Below are 20557 nucleotides of genomic sequence, written 5' to 3' on the forward strand. Positions count from 1 at the left end.
TACGGTCTTCTCCTCCTCTTCTGTAGGTGCTGAAGGCTCCAATTGAGGAGTTGGACCGGGAAGGCCAGAGGTTGCTGCAGTGTATCCGATCAAGTGATGGTTTTTCAGGGAGGAACTGCATATCTGGCTCTGCTGACTTCCAGAGCCTGGTGCCCAAGGTAATTCCCCAGGGATGTTCACCCCAGCTGGAAATTTAACTGGCTGGTTACAGAGCACATTGATATTATCTCTTTAAAAATGTAAATGAAAAAAAAGGCCTCGAAACAGGTCCAGGGATAAAAAAAATTAAAAAAAAGTAAAAGATTCAATGGTTCAAAGCTTCTTGATTGTTGAAAAATACAACGATTTATTTCTACTTTCTTAAACACATACACCAACAAACACCAGAAGTAGGTTATAGTATAATCACTGATTAAGTGCATAGTCTCTTTTATTTCCTCAGGCCCTCAGCTCTCAGTACAGCTAATGAGAAGTACTCGCCGCATGTTAGCTCGTTAGCTTGTTAACCGAAGGGCTCTGCAGGGGTTGTGTAAGAGCTCATTGAGTTTCAGTTCTCAGGTTGTTGGCATGAAGTAGATACACTGTACAATACAAACAGAGGAATGCATTTAATGAATTTTTAATACAAGGCTTAAAAGATACAGGACTTCTAATGTCTTACATACTTAAATTCTAAAGTGTAGACCCGATTTAATATAACAGCCTCTCAAGGACACGTCTGTTTTTTAAATAAATTAACAATGAATAAATTGTTTAAAATACTCACATGTGCTGACAGTTTAGAGTTATGTCAGGAGACTGGATGTGCTTATTCTTACATGACACACTGGTGCAGTTTAAAAGCAAAATAAAGAAACTAAACTTATCCGTCATTAATTCCTAAACCTGTTTAATTTACCTGTTTAATTCATGGTAAATTGAATATGCATTTAGATTAGCAAAATAAAATTTAGAGGTGTGTTTGACTGGATAGCAAACCAAAGAAAACACTTGAATGACAGCTCCCATCACATCAAAAGTTAAAAAGTGTTTTATTTAAACATTAAATGTTCACACTGGCAATATTAAAGTGGAGGATAAAATAAACACTATATGTTTTATTTATTCAGACAAATTGTCCGACCATGAACTGTGACATGTTTCCCTGCTATGATCTATCGGATAGATCATAGCAGGGAAAGCAGGGATAGATTCTATCCTGTAACCAGTCGACATAAACAGCTGAACTCTAAATAAGTCTGACATCATAAGAAACATCATCTAACAATTCTTCATTATTTAATTTCACCAGGTGGCCAGTCTGCTGGATAAGCTCCACTCAACGCGGCAGCACCTCCATCAAATGTGGCACGTCAGAAAGCTCAAGCTGGACCAGTGCTTCCAGCTCCGCCTCTTCGAACAGGACGCAGAGAAGGTGAGTCTCACCCGAGCCAGAGCAGAAATCATCGCTAGGGATGTGTGGTGTGTAAAAAAAAATGGCGCGTGATTTATTTTATTCTTGAAACTGCTTCACAGTAAAAGTCCTCCAATGAAACCTTCTTGTTACTTTATGTCTTAACCTATAAATCTGATTCCCAGCAGCGTTTTACTGTGAAACCGCCTCAGACATTTGCTGCACAGGGAAAGTGTTGAATTAATCATCACAGTAAATGTGCTGATCATTAAAAGCTGTGCTAAATATTTGCTATTGTGGAATCTATAAAAATGGTTAAAGGTTACGAAGGTTAATACCATAAAAAGGAAACAATCACTACAGATCATTACCTTTGGTTCAGTATCATATTGTGACCTTAATTATTAAGTTACAGGGCAGATTTACTTTTTGCTCTTAATTCCACTGTAACTTCATGTTCAGCTTCATCCAGGATTTTAACTTTTGTATATTTCCCTGCCTCCAGGACAGTTTCATAATGTATATTTAATTCTCTCCTCTTTTCATCTTATCTGTGTCACTGTATATGCCTCCAAAAAACTTCAAGGCGCCCGAAAAGAAATATCCTTTAGCATTTGTCTAAACACAGGAACAGTGAGCAGTTAATCCAGTGGAAAATCAGCCAGCACTGCTTCGCTTACATCAGTGAAGTGATTAGCTGCAGTTGCGGGTGAATGTTTGGATTCCATTCATCATTAACATACCAGCCTGTTTACGACAACACGCAACTATTTCAGTTTTAGTCCAAAATACTATATATGGAAACATCACGCGCTCTCTAATGTTTTTCTTTTGTAAACATTACCAGACAAGTAAAAGTAAAAATGCAGCATTCAAACACATCAATGAAATACCTACATAGATGATGAGTGTGATAACTATATACTGATGTGTGACATCTACACACCAAAAGTTACCATTATATCCTGTATGCAATATAACAACAATCATGTAAACAATGACATCAACACTGGAAAATTCTAAATCACCAGATAAACAAAGGCATTCAGAGGATTACAAAAATCAGGTTCAGGAAAAACCTTCATGCCCCAGATAATTCCCTCTCATTCACACCTACCCTCAGCCTTTTCAGTTAAGTCTGGATCTTTTCAGTTAAGTCTTAACCAAAGAGGTTCAGAGGTGGTCTGGGTCCGGATCAAACTGAGCCATGGTTCGGTTCATTTGCAGAGTAAAAACACAGTTTTGGATAGATAGATTTTTGAAATGATCACAGGAAGTAGCGACAACATAAACAATAAAAGAAGAAAAAGAAGAGGAAGCAGCTGCAGTCTTCTCCTCCTCCGATATAATGCTTGAACGATGAGGACGATCATTTGGTGCATTTGAACTAGTGTGGACTACTGCGCCTGAAGGTGCTGATGCTGGTAGTCATACCATAATGATGCTACCATGGCAACCAAATGGACCAAATGAACTGGTTCATTAATTTTCCTCCAGACGCACGCCCATCTGCAAACCAATCACTGTCAAGTGTAGGTTGACACAGCCCACTCCTGTGAGGATGACAGGACAAAATAATTCAGTGCGCTCCCTAAATTACAATGTGAAATCAAAACTAACCAGATCCAAAACAATGGAACAAAGACATGAAGCTCGGTTCAAACTTTCAGGTGTAAAGGGTTAGTTTTAAAGATGAGTGGGCGCAGATACACCAGTCATCATGGCAAAGGTAGTGAATGATGAGCAAGGTTATTAACATGGATTAAGATTGTCTCAACCATGTTAACCTTTAGTCCTGTCTAACAGAGCTTTAAGTGTTGTAGTAGTTCCGGTGTTGTTGATGGAAGTACAGAATGTACACAACACTTGTGTTGTTCCACACAGAAATCCACATGCAGGAGCAGTAACATTTACTCTCATGCAAACAGAGAGGAATGAGAAAACTGTTTAGTCCACATCAGTAACGAGTAGCTGCGGGGGTGTGTGGACGAGTTTACACTGCGGGAAAACACTTGGCCCTCTCAGTTGAGACAGTCAGACCCGACGTTGAGGTCTTTCTGTGGAAAATACTGCCCTGTAAATGTGGTGGTGACCACGGTGATCACGCAGGGCCACCACCCCCCGCCTCCGTCTGTCTGGAAAGATTGATTCAGACGGAGGAGTGAGCGTGAAGGTTGTCCTGGCCTCTCAGGCTTTAAGCCGATCAGCTGGTGAAGACAAAGTCAACAAAAGGAGAAAATAACATTTGTGTTTTTAAAGGAATATTCCTTTTTTTTGTTTAATGCCTCAGATTCTCTCAGTTATAATAACAAGAGTTTAAGAAAACAGTGAAAATGATCTTGTGGTCTCTTATTTCTTTTCACATAGCAGATGGTTTGCGTTTATTCCTCTGTATTTGCAGTGGAAGTTTACATGTTAATAATGTGGTTGTGTGTGTGTGTGTGTGTGTGTGTGTGTGTGTGTGTGTGTGTGTGTGTGTGTGTGTGTGTGTGTGTGTGTCTGTGTGTGTGTGTGTGTGTGTGTGTGTGTGTGTGTGTGTGTGTGTTTGTGTGTGTGCAGATGTTTGACTGGATCAGCCACAACAAGGAACTCTTCCTACAGAGCCACACAGAGATCGGCCGCGCTTACCAACATGCTGTGGAGCTGCAGACTCAACACAACCACTTTGCCATGAACTCCATGGTAGATAATGTCTTTGAAATCATAAATCTAACATTACATCACTGTACATCACTGCATGGCATGGCATGAAATGAAAATACACTTAAATACAATTCTAAATACATAAAATAGAACTTTGTTGGGTCCAGTTTAATATGACAAATATGTGTAAATGTACAATAGCAAGACATAATTGATCTGATTTACATATTTAGATAATTGAGTGGTTTAGGAGCATCATTTATAAAGATTTGAGTGTCTTAACTCAGTATTTTATGCAATGTAAATGCAATAATTAAATAATGAATGCATTTTATCTTTATCTATCCCAGAATGCTTATGTAAACATCAACAGAATCATGTCAGTGGCGAGCCGTCTGGCTGAGGCTGGTCACTACGCCTCCACACAGATAAAACAGATCTCAGGTCAGCTGGATCAGGACTGGAAAAGTTTTGCTGCTGCGCTAGACGAGCGCTCCACCATCCTCGCCATGTCGTCTGTCTTTCACCAGAAGGCTGAACAGGTGAGGCAAAAAATAAAACTGAACTGAACTTTGCAACGAGTAGTGAGGATAATTCTTTACCCAGCAAGCACTAGGTGGAAACTGAAGACTTAGTATGAGTATGAGGGATCGTACTATAAGGTCGTACTCGAATACAGTCGTAAATTGAGAAGAGGATGTAATATTAAGGAAATATATGATAATGTGGTGCTGATGTGCCAAATTCTTCTTGTTTTTATGTGAAATAAAAGTATAAATTAAGTACAACTTAACAAAAATCTCAACAATCCTCATTTTAACGCAGGCGACAGGCTGATCATCTGATATTCCCACTCTAAAAGCACACGTAGCCTAAAATCAAATCTCACAAAATTTTAATTCTCTCTCATAATCTCTTTTTCTCGTAATACTAAACATTTTCTCAGTAAGTTTTGGCTTTATTATTGTAAATTTAAAACTTCATTATTGTAAAATTGCGGCTTATTTATTCCCCTTTAAGTGGCCCTAATACTCTTGTAGAAACACACTGGTTGTCTTTGTGAAAAAGAATCATCCTACGCTTATGTAAGAACTCCCCTTTCAATTCTCTGGATGCTCCACTTACTGTGAGACTGCTGCTGCCGCTGCGGCTCTGTTGCTGATCTGCTAACTATCTAATCTCGGGGTCTCTCTGCAGCAGACGCTTGTCCAGAATGTAAAATGTAAACGGCACTTTTTTTTTTTTGTATGTCTGATTATATTTAATAAATCAAACTGCTCCACTGCTGATTCCTGGAAGGTTGACATGGCAACAGATGGGACTTGTTTGATTCCTGCTGGGCCCTTGACATTAGCTACAAGTGTACATTTGAGGGAGAGCAGCACATGAAAGAGGAACAGAGGGAGAGAGGGAGAGAGGATGGGGGCAGAGGGAGGCTTGGCTCAGACTGAGAAAGAGAGAAACAGAAAAAAACAAACATGTGTCAGGATGAGAGATGAAACACAAGACGAGGAACGAGAGACGAGCAAAAGATAACTGGCTACATAGAGTAAATGGAAGCTTGTGTAATATTTCTAAGTAGATTTTCAGGAAGGGAAATTAACACAGACCGAAAATGTCACAGCAGCACACAGTTACCAATACAAATTACAATAATTAAATTTCTTTGAATAGGTATGATGAATACCTATTCAAAGCAAATGTCATGGCAGCGCACCGCTCTATGCTTTGGACAAATATCAGAAAAACAAGGTCCAGGACAAAAATTAAACTGTGACAGAGTGAAGGCTTGACAGTGTACAGTAATTGTTATGTAAATTCATTCATACATTATGTTTTTAAGTTGTCCATCCGTCCATCCCATTCTTGTGTACACGATATCTCGCCTTGAGGAAAATTCTTTTTTTTGACCTCACAAAACACATTCGCTGCCTTGTGAACGTAATATCTCAGAAACACCTTGTGGACATTTCTTCAAATTTGGCAGAAATCTTCACTTCGACTCAAGGATTGACTGATGAGTTGGGTGGTCAAAGGTCAAAGATCAAGGTCACACTGGCCTCACAAATATTATTTTTTGGCTCCTTCACATTTTCATTAGATTTCAGTGGCCAGAGGTTACGGTGAACTCATATGACATCATATGAGTCTTGAAAAAATGAAACTGCGCTCTTGGTCGAAGACATACAAGTTCACTCTGTATGATTTCCAATGTGTTTTTATTTGCTTCCTCAGTTCCTGTCGGAGGTGGAGGCCTGGTGTAAAGTCTGCAGTGAGGGAGGGTTACCTTCTGAGATGCAGGAGCTGGAGCTCGCCATCCACCGCCACCAGAGCCTGTACGAGCAGGTAACCCAGGCTTACACTGAGGTAAATCCACATTCCCAGATAACCCATTAGCTGAGATCTGTAACTGCAGGCTGGACGAGCAGCTCACGAAGGCTTTGGCCAGCGTTACACTCAAATCGAAATGACCAAAATTCGATTTGACAAAATCCAATTTGGTTTCTAAATTAAACGTAGGAAGCATGGAGTCTCAGTTCACCGTACACAGCCAGTTCTTTTAGTTAATGGCACCAGTTTATTCAATCGCTTTTTTGTATTTTCTAACAAAACACAAAACATTTGTGGTTTGGTTTTCACTTGGCACTGGTGTAGCATCGCTCCAACTTGTTTCTCTTGTTTGTTCCATTTCTGTACGTGCCCTGGAATATTTGGAGCTTTTACTGCCCCTAAACTGCAGAATAAACAATCATAGCTTTCAAGTCATCAGAAATGCCCTGAAAATATCCCTCCAAAATACAAATATTTGTCGTCGAAAAGACCATGAAACCTTTTCAGTTTGTTAGCTGATGATAAAAAATAATTGTGTGTTGGAAATTTTTTCAGAAATAGTGCGAGGAGGGTAAAATGGGACTGCAGAGTACAGAGGTTTCTCCTGTAAAGGGTTGCTGTGCGGTAGCAGAGGGCAGCTGGCTGTGATTGGCTGTGATGACAGGGTGGTGTTGATCAGCTGCTGCACCCCCACTGTCCAGATCTGCTGTCTGGAAACAAAAACCTGTGTTCCACTAAATTTAGTCTCGGAAGTCTCCTGCTCTCCTCTGCTCTTTGCTTTGGTCTGATTTTGTATCTTTAGACAGACTGTTAGTTCAATTCATGGTTGTCTGTGGAAAGATAAGTTCACAAACACACACGCACACACACACACACACACACACTCAAAGCTTTGGGCTGAGGCTGAAGTGGTTGGGCTTGGCGAGCTATGACAGCATGGTTTTGTGTGAGCCTGCTGCAAAAAGTGACACGCTTACAAAGTGTTTTATCTTCTACTCTTGACCTGATTCAAGAAACAATTAAGCTTTTAGACAAGCACAGAAGTCTGGAACTTCTCCTGAAATTATCTGGAGAGGCTGAATGTGAGAATGCAAATGTCCGAGTCACTTCATCTTTTACAATTTTTCCTGCAGCAAGCAATTGTTCAGGATGTTTCTAGCATGCGGTGAATGCAAAATAGAAGAAGAAAAACAGTGCTGTAAACAATGAGATGCAGAAGGATTTATATAACAAAGAGAGGAAAAGAAGGAAACGATCTGAAAAGCAGAAAATACATGAACTGTCTACTTGTTTTTCTTTCTTTCTTTATCTCTCTGTCTCTGTGCATTGCTTTTATAATCTCTTTGTGACCGACCTCTGTGTTTCCAGGTGAGTCAGGATGGCAAAGCCCTATTGGATGTCCTCCAGAGGCCTCTGAGTCCCGGCAACTCTGATTCGCTGACAGCCAGTGCCAATTACTCCAAAGCGGTCAGTGCTATTGATTTCACTTGTGTTTTCAGGGCTGTCTCTGCTGGCCAATTACAAAAGAGAAGCAGCTTTACGTTTTTTGTAAATTAAATAAAAAAATGTAATACGGTAAATAAAAAATGTCTTAACTTTTGTGTTATTCTGCAGGTTCACTGCATCCTGGACGTGGTTCATGAGGTCCTCCATCATCAGCGGCGTCTGGAAAACATTTGGCAGCACCGAAAGGTCCGACTGCACCAGAGACTGCAGCTGTGTGTGTTCCAGCAGGACGTCCAGCAGGTGTGCGCGCACACACACACACACACACACACACACACACACACACACACTTCTGGTGCCTACACAAGTGAAACACTACATTTTATTGCCGTTTTGAGTTTATTGAAGGCGGTTTGTAAAAGTTTTATTCAATGAGGTTGGAGAATTCTTTCAAACCACAGTCGAGCATGTAATCTTCTACGTAAGCATGTAATCAAGTGAGCAGACCACAGTCGTGTGTGTGTGTGTCGTGAACTTTTCTCAGCAGTGCAGACGAGAATCACCACGGCTCGGTTATTCGTTGTCGTCCCAGCGACACATATTGTGTAACATGAAAATGCCTCAGATAGAATCCTCTGCTCTTGCTCGTACCACTGCTGACATTTGACAGACAAGCAGACTGCGTGGGTTTGGAAAGGTGTCGTCCCAGATTACTGGATTTTTTATAGACATTCAGGAACTCAGAATTTCAATTTATGAAGGCTATTTATAACTAAACGCAGTGAATGTTATCATTGTGGTAGGAAGAGGTTGCGAGTATTGTTTTATTTCTTCAATATGATTTATTGTGGCTTTAACACTCATTTAGTAGGAATGAGGTACAACCAAATACAACTGGCATGAGTGAAAATCCTGAAATCCACATGTTCACTTGCCTTTTTAGTACAGTACAGTAACAAGTAAAAACACACAGTGACGCTGATGGAAAGCAGCTGAAATCAGCCCCTGACAGTGTCGTCCAGAATCGCAGCCAATAAGGTTCAGGTTTTTCCACCAACAGGCTAAAACAGGAACAGCAGAGCCAGTTAAGATTTACAGATGTTAATGTGTAACATCTGCAAGCAAGGACAGTATAACAGATAAATGATGCAATTTATAGGACAGGATATGTCAGGAAATGAGATATCAGTCAAGTCTGCTGGTGAAACAATAAAAATGAAAGTAAACTGTCAACTATTTCTCAAAACAAGTAATATTTTGAGTCGTTTATCATATAAATAAAAATGTTGAATATTTTCTCTATATTCTGTTTACATCACTTCTTTATCTAAACCACTTACCTGAGGTTCGCGTCTGGGCGTGAGCCAATTTCATTCTGCTTTTCTGTTTTCTGTTTTCGGATCTTAAACAATGGTATTTCCTGAAACTTCAGTGACTCAAACCAAGATTGATTCATTGAAAATAAGGAAATAAAGATACAAATTGTGAAAAAAACATTTGGTTGCAGCCTTAATCCAGCCATATAATGATGTTTATATATTTGGTTGGTTGGAATGATAAAATTATAGAATTAAGACAGAAAATAGTCCATTATGTCTATTTTTACTATGTTTTTGCATTGTGAACAAGTTATCTTAAGAAAGCCTCGTGACAGTCATTTCAAATTTGGCATAAATGTTTGCTTAGAGATGAACTGATAAGATTTGGGTGGTCTAAGGTCCAAGGTTAGGGTCACATGACCTCAAAAAACATATTTTGGCCTCTTGAACATGATATCTCAAGTCTGACCTTTGGTAATTTCTTCAAATTTTTATCAGCTGTCATTTGGACTCAAACGGTATTTCTTGCGGGTGGTATTTAAAATGATTTCAATTGTTATTTCCTGTCACCAATAAAAAAAAGTGTCAGTTACAGTCATTCATATATAAGCAGCAGAATAAAGCCACTCTTCAAACTCCACACTGCTGCTGTTTCCATGTAAACCTAAATATTACTTCTTTTTCTAGGTCACGTTCAGTAGTTTGGGAATACACACACACACATGCGTGCCCACACACAATTAATTTAAGAGAGAACTATTGTAACAGTCAGAGACTCAGTAGAGAGAATTAGGGCATCGGGCATGAACCATACAAACATTTATATGTGACCCAAGAGAGAGAGAGATGGAGTGAGGGAGTGTTGAAGAGAAGTAAAAAGAAAAAGAAAAGATAGAAAACGCAAGTGAAAAAGAGTTCATATCAATAGATTATAAATTCATTGAACACAGAGCGTTGCCAGCAGAACTCGTCATGCATCACTTTCTATGAGACCCCGGAGAGAGAGAGACACATAGTGGGTGAGAGTTACACAGTACATAGAAACTTAGACAAGGAGCGAGTGAGAGAGTGTGCTCATACCAATAGTCTATAAATCAGTGAAAACAGGCCTATTCCAAGCAGAGTTGTAATGCTACAGAATATATGTGGCCCCAGAGAGGAAGAGAGAGGGAGAGAGATGCTGAAGAGAACATATTGGGTGTGTAGTTTCATTTGGCAGCTTTAGTTGCGCATTCAAACAAAGATAGTCCAGCTGCAGTCGGCATGTTTCAGTTTGTATGTTGCGACCTGGCCCTGACCTCTCCGCGGCTCCAGCTGGACCGACTGCACGACGCTAACGTCATGAGTTACAGCACGGTTCATTCGTACACGCTGCGCCTTCAAGGCCCAGATGTAGTGATGTGTTAATGCGTTGTGCTGAAGGTGATGTCGGTGCAGAGGAGGAGTCCGTTCTCCAATTTGAAGCTTGATCTGCTGCTTTTAGATGCGGTCGCGGGCAGGGGGTTGTGTAGGTCAAACCAAAAATGTCAAGCTGTGTCAGCAGAAAAATATGTGTACACTTATACAGGGAGGAAAGTGTGAAGATTTGATCTAAACTAGCTCAGAACGCTGCTGCTTGGATGCTATTAGGCACCAAGAAATGTCAATTCATTACTCTAAAACAGTGGTCGCCAACCCGTCGATCGCGATCTACCGGTCGATCTCTCAATCTTCACTGTCGATCCCCCAACTCTCTGGACTCACTGGCTGTCGTCGCGCCGCAGATCAGCTGTGTGTCGGTTGTCTGTTTTTCACACGTGCTGTGTGTCCGCTACTGGCGGTGGAGCTGCAGGTTTATCTCCTGCATTTCCTTCAAGAACAAGTTGGTTCATGTACTAAAGTAAATGTCAAGACTCTACATACCGTAGAGCTTCACAGCAGAATAAACAGAGAAAATGATCTTTCACCTGATTTTTTATGCTTATCTGATGAATTTATGTCACAAACAAATGGTTGCAACACTTTCTGTATGCCTTTTTCAAAATAAAAGCACTCCAGCGTTTCTGTTGATGGAATCCATTCCCTTGTTTAAAAAGGGTTTTTTATTGTGAAATATTTGCAAGATGGGAAGATGCACGGCTTCATACTGTGTAGTACTGGTATTTATTTTAGTACAAGGGACTTCTTTCATACAGGGTATGCTACATATTAAAGTGATCGAAAAGGCTGGTGACCACTGCTCTAAAACATTCCAACTTTCGCTGGTTACATTCTGCATTGATTTAACAATTCTAATCATCACATTTAAAGCAATCAAAGGCCTCGTTCCAACTACATCATTACTTCATTAACGTGCCTGGGCCTGGGCGTTCACTTATGGCTGGTGACCCAAAAAGGTTCCAACATTGTAGAAAATGCACCACAAAGCAAAGGATGGCACCTGCTCAAGTTTGGACTGCAGTCGTCTAATGGCGCAGAATATTCAACATCTCCTGTTCTTCTCGGCTGCAGTGACCTACATTTCCCTCTCAGATCATGAAGGTTTTATCTGATCCATTTCTAATTCATTAGGCCTGGGACCATTTTGCGCTGCTGATCTGTACGAACCCTGTGAGAAAAAAAAAAAGGGTGCAGTGCCAGGAATACAAGATTGAGCAGGTGACCTTTGATCCCGAGTGTGTGCTTGAAGATGATCTGAAGACGATCGCTGTCTCCTCTCTCTCTTATGCAGGTGATGGACTGGATAGAAAACCACGGCGAGGCTTTCCTCAGCAAACACACTGGTGTCGGGAAATCCCTTCACCGAGCCCGAGCACTGCAGAAAAGACACGACGACTTTGAAGACGTAGCTCAGGTGAGTCTGTCTGCTGAAAGGAAAGAGCAATACTTTAACTCATGTGCTTTATTTTAACAGCAAAACAATTTTACCTGTGTCTCCATGTGTTGCCATGTTTTCATAAATGCTAAATTACACCCTTAAAGATCCACTTCTACCACGAAAATCATGAAGTATTTAGTTTTTTTATGAAATGTTTATTTGCCTTTCTTGCAAGCATCTGTAAGTAATCTGCCTTGATTAATCCCAAATTTTCAAAACCGCAATGGCTGCTGGTGGCAGGAAGCATGAAGATATGCCTCGACATAACCATTTATGGTTACAATCCTTTTCTAAAAAAAATCTGCAGAAGATGTTATCCATTCCTGAATTTCAGTGCTACGCTCGATCGTGTAGGAAACACTGGCACTGAGATGTTGGGCATAAAGATGAAAACAAAACATGTTGAAGGTCTCAGAGGAAGTTTAGAAAACATGAGCAAAATGTGGCAAAGACAAGGCTGCAGAAGATGAGCATTTTGGCAATTTTGTAGGAAGTAAAAAAAAAATATTAAAATTTTTTTGAAAAATACATCAGCATAAATATTTCAAATCCAAATGAAGCCTTAAAGGGCTTTGACTCTGAAAGTGAAGTGACTGAAGTTGTCCACTTTGATTTGATTTTAAGTCATGTAAGTTCTCGGATAGCACATGACAGTATAAAATAAGGTTATACACACACACACAGACATACTGTACACTGCCATGGTTCCCAGCTTAATTGGATTCCAAGAACCTTTTTTTTTACATGTGACACCATAGATGGGATGGATGACGAGAATACTTAAACTGTATTCTTCCCATGTGAGCAGGCACATTGAAAGCTGTATGTACCAAGTGTATGACACATTTTCCTTGACTGCTGAGGATGGTAAAAAACCTCTTTTCTTCTTTCTTTCCTCAGTTTATCATTTTCCTTCTCTTTCTTTTCCGCTCTTGTTGTGTCAAACTTAACTGAGTCCACCTCACCAAGGTCATCTCAGTCCACCAATATGTTTTCATTTTCAGGCTGTTCTTCAACAAGTGGATTTATTTGAGTGCTTTTTAGTTCTTGTAAAAAAGAACAAGGGTCTAATGGCGTCCAGCAGAGTCTTAAATATATTAACTTTGAATTTATTCAGAATCCATGGTAATTAATAAATAATTTTCCCACTTTGGTCAGTGGAGTTTTAGTACAGTGATAATCCTATAAAAGTGTGAATGCCAATCCCATAAAAGAGCGTGTAGTTGTGTAATGTGATGTTTACACTCTGGATTAGGATTAACCTTTATAACCTGCTGTGGATCAGCTTTATTTGGGTCGGATGTTTCCTTCTCTCTCCGTTTTCCCCGTTAGCGTTTCTCTGCCGTTTGTGGTGTTGTGCTGGCAAAGCTCTCCTCTTAGCAATATACATAACATTAATAAATTTTGTGCTCATTTAAGATACAAGACGAGACATGAATACATAAGTTTGTTTACTCACAGGGCACTTTGATAGTTTCTCTCGCATGTAAACACAAAGACACGAAGAAACATATCTGATTATTGACAGTTTTGTTCCTGAAGCGGAGAAAACAGGGTCGTCTCAAGTTTCTCCTGAGGGCGCATATGAGCGTCCATTTTAATTAAAGTGTTTGTATGTACTTATATTTGTGTTTAACTCGGAGAGCTTTAATGTCCTTTTACCATCATCACTGCTATTTTTAATCTCAGCTCTCATCCTCTACATCGTCTGCTTCACCGGTAGAACCAACTAGTCATGAAATAGATTTAATGAAAACCCAGATCTCATTCACTCATATTAAAGCCGTAATTCATCAGCTTCTTCTCACTGCCTTGGATTTTAATTTCCCCAGGGAGGGTTGTCACTGCTTCATACCAACAGTGGTTGGTTGACAGGGAGGTCAGATCTAAAACTAACATTATTCTGGTTATTGTAGAGTGATAACATTGCCACGGTATGGAAAATATAATGCAAAGAAAACTGGGTTGTTGGTAGCTGATGCTTTTCAGGTGGCTCTCAGGTTTCTGGACAGTTGCTGGGATGTTGATTGGCAGTTTCTGGGTTCCTCTGGGCGGTTGCTTTTATTGATGCCAAGACGATTACAGCGTGCGGTCACTAGAGTATCAGCGGGTGGTTGCTAAAGCCTGATGGAAATGGATTTTTGGGCAGCAGTGCTGATACCGATATTACTGTCTTTAATGTCCTAAGTGTCACGTTCAGGCTTCTGTGTTCAGGTGACAGGGTTAAATCTGCTTTGCTGTCATCTCCCTTTTCAAATCCTCACCCACAACCAAACCAGTCACGCAACAGAGCCTAATAATCTCCTGTAAATTGTAATCTTTATCTTCTAACTAATCCTGCTATTATATCATCTGAGATACCAATACTGTAACCATACACCCAGATGTCCTAACTCGTAAAGGATATTTTTCTCTCTGCTGTTACACATCGCAAACCTCCAGGAGTCCCAAATATCTCAGATGTAACATATATTTTCTTATGTGAAATATTTCAGTGATAATCTCTCATATTTACCAGAATAGACCTACACTAATCCAGTTTGTCGAATGCCAGGAGCTTTAACACTCAGATGGGATTTGGACTCTTTTTTTGGAAGAGAATTGAACGTAGACACAGGAAACGTTGTGATATTGATTTACAGTAAATGGAATTAACATTTTAATACAACATGATCTAAATGTGTGTGATGGTAGTGAGGAAAATGTGTATGTATGGGATTTTCCCATGGTATTAGAGTTTATTTAATGCAGATATGGCAGGGTAATGTTGAAGCTGCTGTTGATGATAATGAAGGTCCCCTCTTCTCCTGTCAGAACACATACACTAATGCAGACAAATTGCTGGAGGCGGCTGAGCAGTTGGCTCAGACTGGAGAGTGCGACCCAGAAGAAATCTACAAGGCAGCCAGACACTTGGAGGTCCGGATCCAGGACTTCGTCCGACGAGTGGAACACAGGAAGCTGCTGCTCGACATGTCCGTCTCCTTCCACACACACACTAAGGAGGTGAGACAATCAAACGCAGACAGTCACAAAGTAACACATTCACAGACATGATGCCGCTGCCAGAGACGATTGATCGCACCTGTACTAACCTGCTGTCTCTCCGTCCTTCCACCTGTCTGTGTGTCCAGCTGTGGTCATGGATGGAGGAGCTCCAGAAGCAGCTCTTGGATGAAGTTTGCTGCGACTCCGTCGACTCAGTTCAGACTCTGATCCAGCAGTTTCAGCAGCAGCAGACGGCCACCCTGGAGGCAACGCTCAACGTGATTAAAGAGGGAGAGGAATTAATACAGCAGCTCAGGTAAAACGAAAATTTATATTATTATTCATGATGGTGTTAGAGAGGGAGAGAAATCAATTGTGAGGCTCAGGTAACGATATTAATATTTATAATGTTATTAAATCAAGAGAAGGATTTAGCTCAAGTGATAAATTTCACACTTAAAAACATCATTAAAAAGTCAAATCCCTTCAGCCACATGGGAAAGATTATGAATAATAATTAACATCTTGGCACATAAATATGAATACATTTTTTGAGTGGAAGTTTCATCACTTCCTAAGTCTCCATTGCTGCATTTCTCTTCCTCTTCCTCTTATTCCTGTCATTGGAAATAAAGTAATAATAGTTAGTAAGTAAAAGTCACTGAATGTAACTCTGGACTGTAAATGCTGTTTAGTTAAAAAAAACTATCCACTAGTGTATCCTCAGTTAAAAAGATTACTATGCCAGATTAATTTATTTAATCTTACAAACAATGTCAAATAAACAATTATGTAAATAATCTACATAAAATGAAAGTTACTTGTATGTTTGTGTTTATTAATTTGTTCTCTGTCTCCTTCCGCAGAGATGCTGCCATGTCGACCAACAAGACGCCACACTGCAGTTCCATTGCACACATCCAGGGGGTGCTGCAGCAGCTGGACGAGGCCCAAGGCCAGATGGAGGAGCTGTTCCACGAACGCAAAATCAAACTTGACATCTTTCTCCAGCTACGCATCTTTGAGCAGTACACTATCGAGGTTAGTGAAGGACAGTGCGTCTTTGATTTACAAAACTCAGGCAAGTAAGTACATTTATTTTGACAATAATACTGCAGTTTTTTAAAGTGCAGCTCCAATTATGACCACTTCATGTCTTACATTATTTCACACATTCTGTTATGTACGTAGCACCGTAGCACTTAACAGCAATCAAATACAGCCGAAGCCACATGGATGTGACCTGTAATTCTCAGCCCAATGTCTTTTATATGTGGACCACAGATTGTATATAAAGATGGATGACATGACTTGCGATTTGAGTCCCCCTGTACGCTAATGCACAGACTCTGGCTTCAAATGACACCCTCGGTGCAAAATGGCAGCGTTTATATCTGGGATGTTTGGCCGTAATTCTCGATAGTAGGAGGAAGTGGAGAAATGTCATAAATTTTTATTTACAGTCTATGATGTGGATAAAGTCACAAAAGTGCACTAAGCTGAGCAGCTGTTCAGATAACTCTCTCCCACAGTCTGCCTCCACAGATGATTCATCATGTTCATTTAAACAAACAGCCGCTGATAAGAGCTAATAAGAGCTTAAATGTCTTTCCATATCTTGTGTTAAATTTCTCTCCTCGTCATATCCTCATTTGTATGTGTTCCCGTAGGTCACAGCAGAGCTGGACGCTTGGAACGAGGATCTATCTCGTCAGCTGAACGATACCAGCCGCTCGGGCGGTGGCAGCAGCAGCGGCAGCAGCAGCGGCTCCTCCTTTGGCAGCGCAGAGGACATCGGCCTAGCAGAGCAGCGGCTGAAGCGACACGCGGAGCGGAAGGCTGCCATGAATAACATGACCTATGAAGTGATGCAGCAGGGTCAAGACTTGCACCAGTACATCATGGAGGTTCAGGCCTCAGGTAAAACACAGAGAAATCTGTTGCTTTATCAGACGGAAAATGGGAACGTGTGAGTGAGACTGGAGGAATTTGAAGGAATAACAAGAAAACACACCTGCAGCATCATCATGCATCTCACCAGGGGCGGCTGGCCAATAGAAGGCGATAGCGCGCAGCCCTCCCAAAGAAAAAGAGGAAAAAGATGATAGTGAAACATTTTCTTAATTATCATTAGAATTGTCATTATTATTTTAAAAATTAAATTATACAAATTCTCAAGAAAGTTTGTCCTGCCTTCTGCCTCTGAATATCATCCAATCAGCTGCAGCGTCAAGCCCTGTTCAATAGAGTACAGGGCGATTAAAGCCTGGTTGAAAACCGCTCTCATAGACTTTCATGTAAGACCTTTTTTTTCAAACTGCAGGCACTGCAATGTAATCTCTATAACTTCCAGGAGGTCTCGCGCTAACGTGCTTTCGTCCCACGTAAGCTGGTCCACTTGCACCTTGGTGGTCAAATCACACTGTGCCTACATCTCGCCACTCGAGAGGAGCAGTGTTGTGCATGAACGGCGTTCATTGAACGCATTCATCTTTTTTTAGCCATGTTCACGTTCATTTTTTTAAATCATCACTGTACCAGGCAATCATGTGAAATACCAGGAGCGAGAGAAAATGTGTGTCTGTGTGTGTGTGTGTGTGTGCTCCCAGTCAGCACACACACAGGCCCCGGGGCCCCGCCCCCACTCACTGAGGAGCGTTACCGTGAAGCAGCTGGTAATTGACTTTGTTGAAGAACAGTGGAAACAGTGAGAATACTGAGTTTCTCTCTGGTCCACATCTACTTAATGATCGGCGCCGCTGCGTCATGATCAAAGCAGAAGCTGCAGTTGGTTTGTACCGAGCTGGAGTTTCTGTCTCCTCCTCCGCTCTGACCTGCTCTCACTTTAAGTAATAAACACTCATCAGTCATCAGGACCTGATCAGCACATGAAGAAACTGAGTGTTTGTTTGACTCGCCCCAGATTTCATGAGGCTGCATTTATACATCATGAAAAATGACTCGTCAACATTTTGTGCTCAGTACAACACGAGACGAGACGTGAACAGAAGGACTCAGTGTTAAAGTGACTGGAGTGACACGGATACATTTATTTACCCATTAAACAAGTAACCTTAGCCATCATCACAACAATTGCGCCCCCCCCCCCCCCCCCCGAGAAATTTGTCAGGAGCCGCCAATGCATCTGACATGTTTCCCAATTGAGATGTTGTGAGCTTTTCAACAGAAAAAAATGCATGCACCCAGGAACTAGGCCGTAGAGACACCACACACCACATAGTTCACCAGTCCTTACCATTTGTGTACCACAGAGTAAAAGGTCCACTTAAAGGGGAAAAAATCTGAGGTCATAATATTACAAGAATATAGTTATAATTTCAGGCTGTGGTGAATGCGGAGCATCTTGTTAAGTTAAACTTTAGTTTCACAAATATCGTCATACTTTATCTTTTGTCACATCAGCTCCACATGCAACCAAGTATCAGGTCTCCGAAATGATTGTGTAAGAAACTTCGTCAATTCTGAAGACACAATCACACAGACTTGGAAGAAATTGTCTCTTTAGTGGAGGAGGACATCTTTGGAAGTGGTCGACTGTGAGGTTATCATTGGTTACATCTGCATGGATTTGTAGTTTCCCAAGAAATTATGAGATTGGTTCAAGATTTTGGATCCAGACAGTGTGAAATCCCGGTGAGCACAGGTTCTCCTTGCTGCCTTTTGCCTTAGATATACATATATTTATTAAAATAATATGACTTCTTTCTTATATCTTAATAACGACTTTATTCTCAAATTCTCCCCAAATTATACACTGTAATACTGTGTTGTAAGTCTGAATGTGGCTGCACAGACTCACATCTAGATTCACAGCTGCCCACTGTACTACAAAGCAGAAAGGGAACCCTAATGCTGAGGCAGCACCATGAACTGGAAAAGCTTGCTGTGTGGAACAGAGAGAGAATTAGGTTAAAAGAATCTTCACAGCTCAATCCTCTTACTGTGTGTGTTTGTATACGGAGGTCACTGGCTCAGTCACTGCACCCCCTGCAGTGATAAATCTCTCATCCACCACACTTAAAACATGCACACACTCTCTTACCAGCGCCAGTCACTGGAGAAGTGAGGAATTAATAGTTTACTGGTGCCACAGACTGAGAATAGAGGCAAACCACTCATGAACTAAGGAGACATCTGCAGCTCAAACATTAATACAGTGCAATAATAAGCTAAGTCTGTAATATGTTTCGCTAAAAATATTAAATCAGAAATCCTCTGCTTAAAGCAACACTATGTTTGATGTTTCAATGACTGTGGATATGGAGAATGTTTCTTCTTTCATTCCCACTCCTCTCCCGGAACGTCTGCTTTTGCTCAATGTAACTTTGGTGTAGACTTTGATTTTATGCTACATGAAAACCACTTCCTCGCTTTAAGATGACGTTTTTAACAATTTGTTTTTGTGTCATGACTTTAAATTAAAGATTAGTTTCCTTGCAAGAGAGATATGAGTAGATATATTTACATGATACAAATCTTGATGTTCAGTACTAAGGTGGAGGTGAGGCATGTTCAGCCGAGCGTAGCATTAAGAGTGGACGAGTTGAGGAAACGATAGGGAAGCAGTAGCAGTGTAAACGTGTTTGCTTCTTGTGGTTCAGGGATCGAACTGACGGGGGAGAAGGACATGGACTTGGCCTCTCAGGTTCAGGAGCTGCTGGAGTTCCTCCACGAAAAGCAGCAGGAGGTGGAGCTCAACGCGCAGCACACGCACGCACGGCTGGAGCAGATTCTGCAGCTACGCCATCTACAGGCTGAGGTTAAGCAGGTAAACGCATTAAAACACCTGCATCAATAAACTGAAGAAAACATATTCAATTAGTACTTTTCTTTTTTTCAGTTTTGCTTGCAATTCATTATTTACATTTTTTTTGACTGAAACAGGATCCACATGTTCACTCGTCCACTCAGCAGCTTTACTAGGTTGCTGCTTCAGGCCTGTTAGAGGCCTGTACTCTGACTACTACCACTACTACTACTACTAATGCTTTACATTTTTATGAACGTGCACGGAACATAGGTGCAGATATTGGGCCAGTAATCATTAGTAATATTAACAAATTATTCAGGGGTAAACCTGTCAGTCGACTGTAGAAATGACTGCATATTACTACTACAGTACTACAATACTGCCCAGTAAGTAAGGTTCAGCTACACTTTAACATACCCAGTATTATTCTAATCCTCAGAAAGAGAAGAGCAGAAGTCTACATCCTAAAATGGAAACATTATGCAGCTTTAATGGGGCGAGGTGGACTTGTTTTTATTATTAGAAACAAAGGAAATCTCCTCCATGTGGGAGAAATGACAAGAATAACACGCAGCTCTTCCTCCCCAGTGAAGCCAAGGTTTTGTGTTTTTATGATGAAACTGCTGCAGATGTGAATATGAACTTGCTGCGTGCTGAGACAGGAAACACACGGCCACTGCAGATGGATATGACTGAATTATTTATGAGGTGTATGGCAATGTGCTAATAACAGACATACACACATAGACACACAAACATACACACATGCTGCCACATCCTCATTCCTGGTGTCTTTCTTACTCCAGTCT

At 40.8% G+C, this 20557-nt stretch overlaps 1 protein-coding gene across 3 annotated transcripts in view; it reads left to right on the top strand.

Moving 5' to 3' along the window:
- kalrna (kalirin RhoGEF kinase a) overlaps positions 1 to 20557 on the top strand; it is a 125513-nt gene that overhangs the window by 40703 nt on the left and 64253 nt on the right. For 2 of the 3 annotated variants that reach the window (XM_034573466.1, XM_034573468.1), the window contains exons 7-19: positions 27 to 158; positions 1292 to 1414; positions 3953 to 4075; positions 4387 to 4578; positions 6272 to 6403; positions 7736 to 7834; positions 7982 to 8113; positions 11843 to 11965; positions 14804 to 14995; positions 15124 to 15293; positions 15844 to 16018; positions 16648 to 16897; positions 19600 to 19766. In XM_034573466.1, the coding sequence (XP_034429357.1) occupies positions 27 to 158; positions 1292 to 1414; positions 3953 to 4075; positions 4387 to 4578; positions 6272 to 6403; positions 7736 to 7834; positions 7982 to 8113; positions 11843 to 11965; positions 14804 to 14995; positions 15124 to 15293; positions 15844 to 16018; positions 16648 to 16897; positions 19600 to 19766 (2010 nt within the window). The remainder of the gene's footprint in view (positions 1 to 26; positions 159 to 1291; positions 1415 to 3952; positions 4076 to 4386; positions 4579 to 6271; positions 6404 to 7735; positions 7835 to 7981; positions 8114 to 11842; positions 11966 to 14803; positions 14996 to 15123; positions 15294 to 15843; positions 16019 to 16647; positions 16898 to 19599; positions 19767 to 20557) is intronic. The other variant, XM_034573467.1, reaches the window with a different exon arrangement.

Source organism: Hippoglossus hippoglossus, chromosome 21 (assembly GCF_009819705.1).
Source record: "Hippoglossus hippoglossus isolate fHipHip1 chromosome 21, fHipHip1.pri, whole genome shotgun sequence".
NCBI lineage: Eukaryota > Metazoa > Chordata > Actinopteri > Pleuronectiformes > Pleuronectidae > Hippoglossus > Hippoglossus hippoglossus.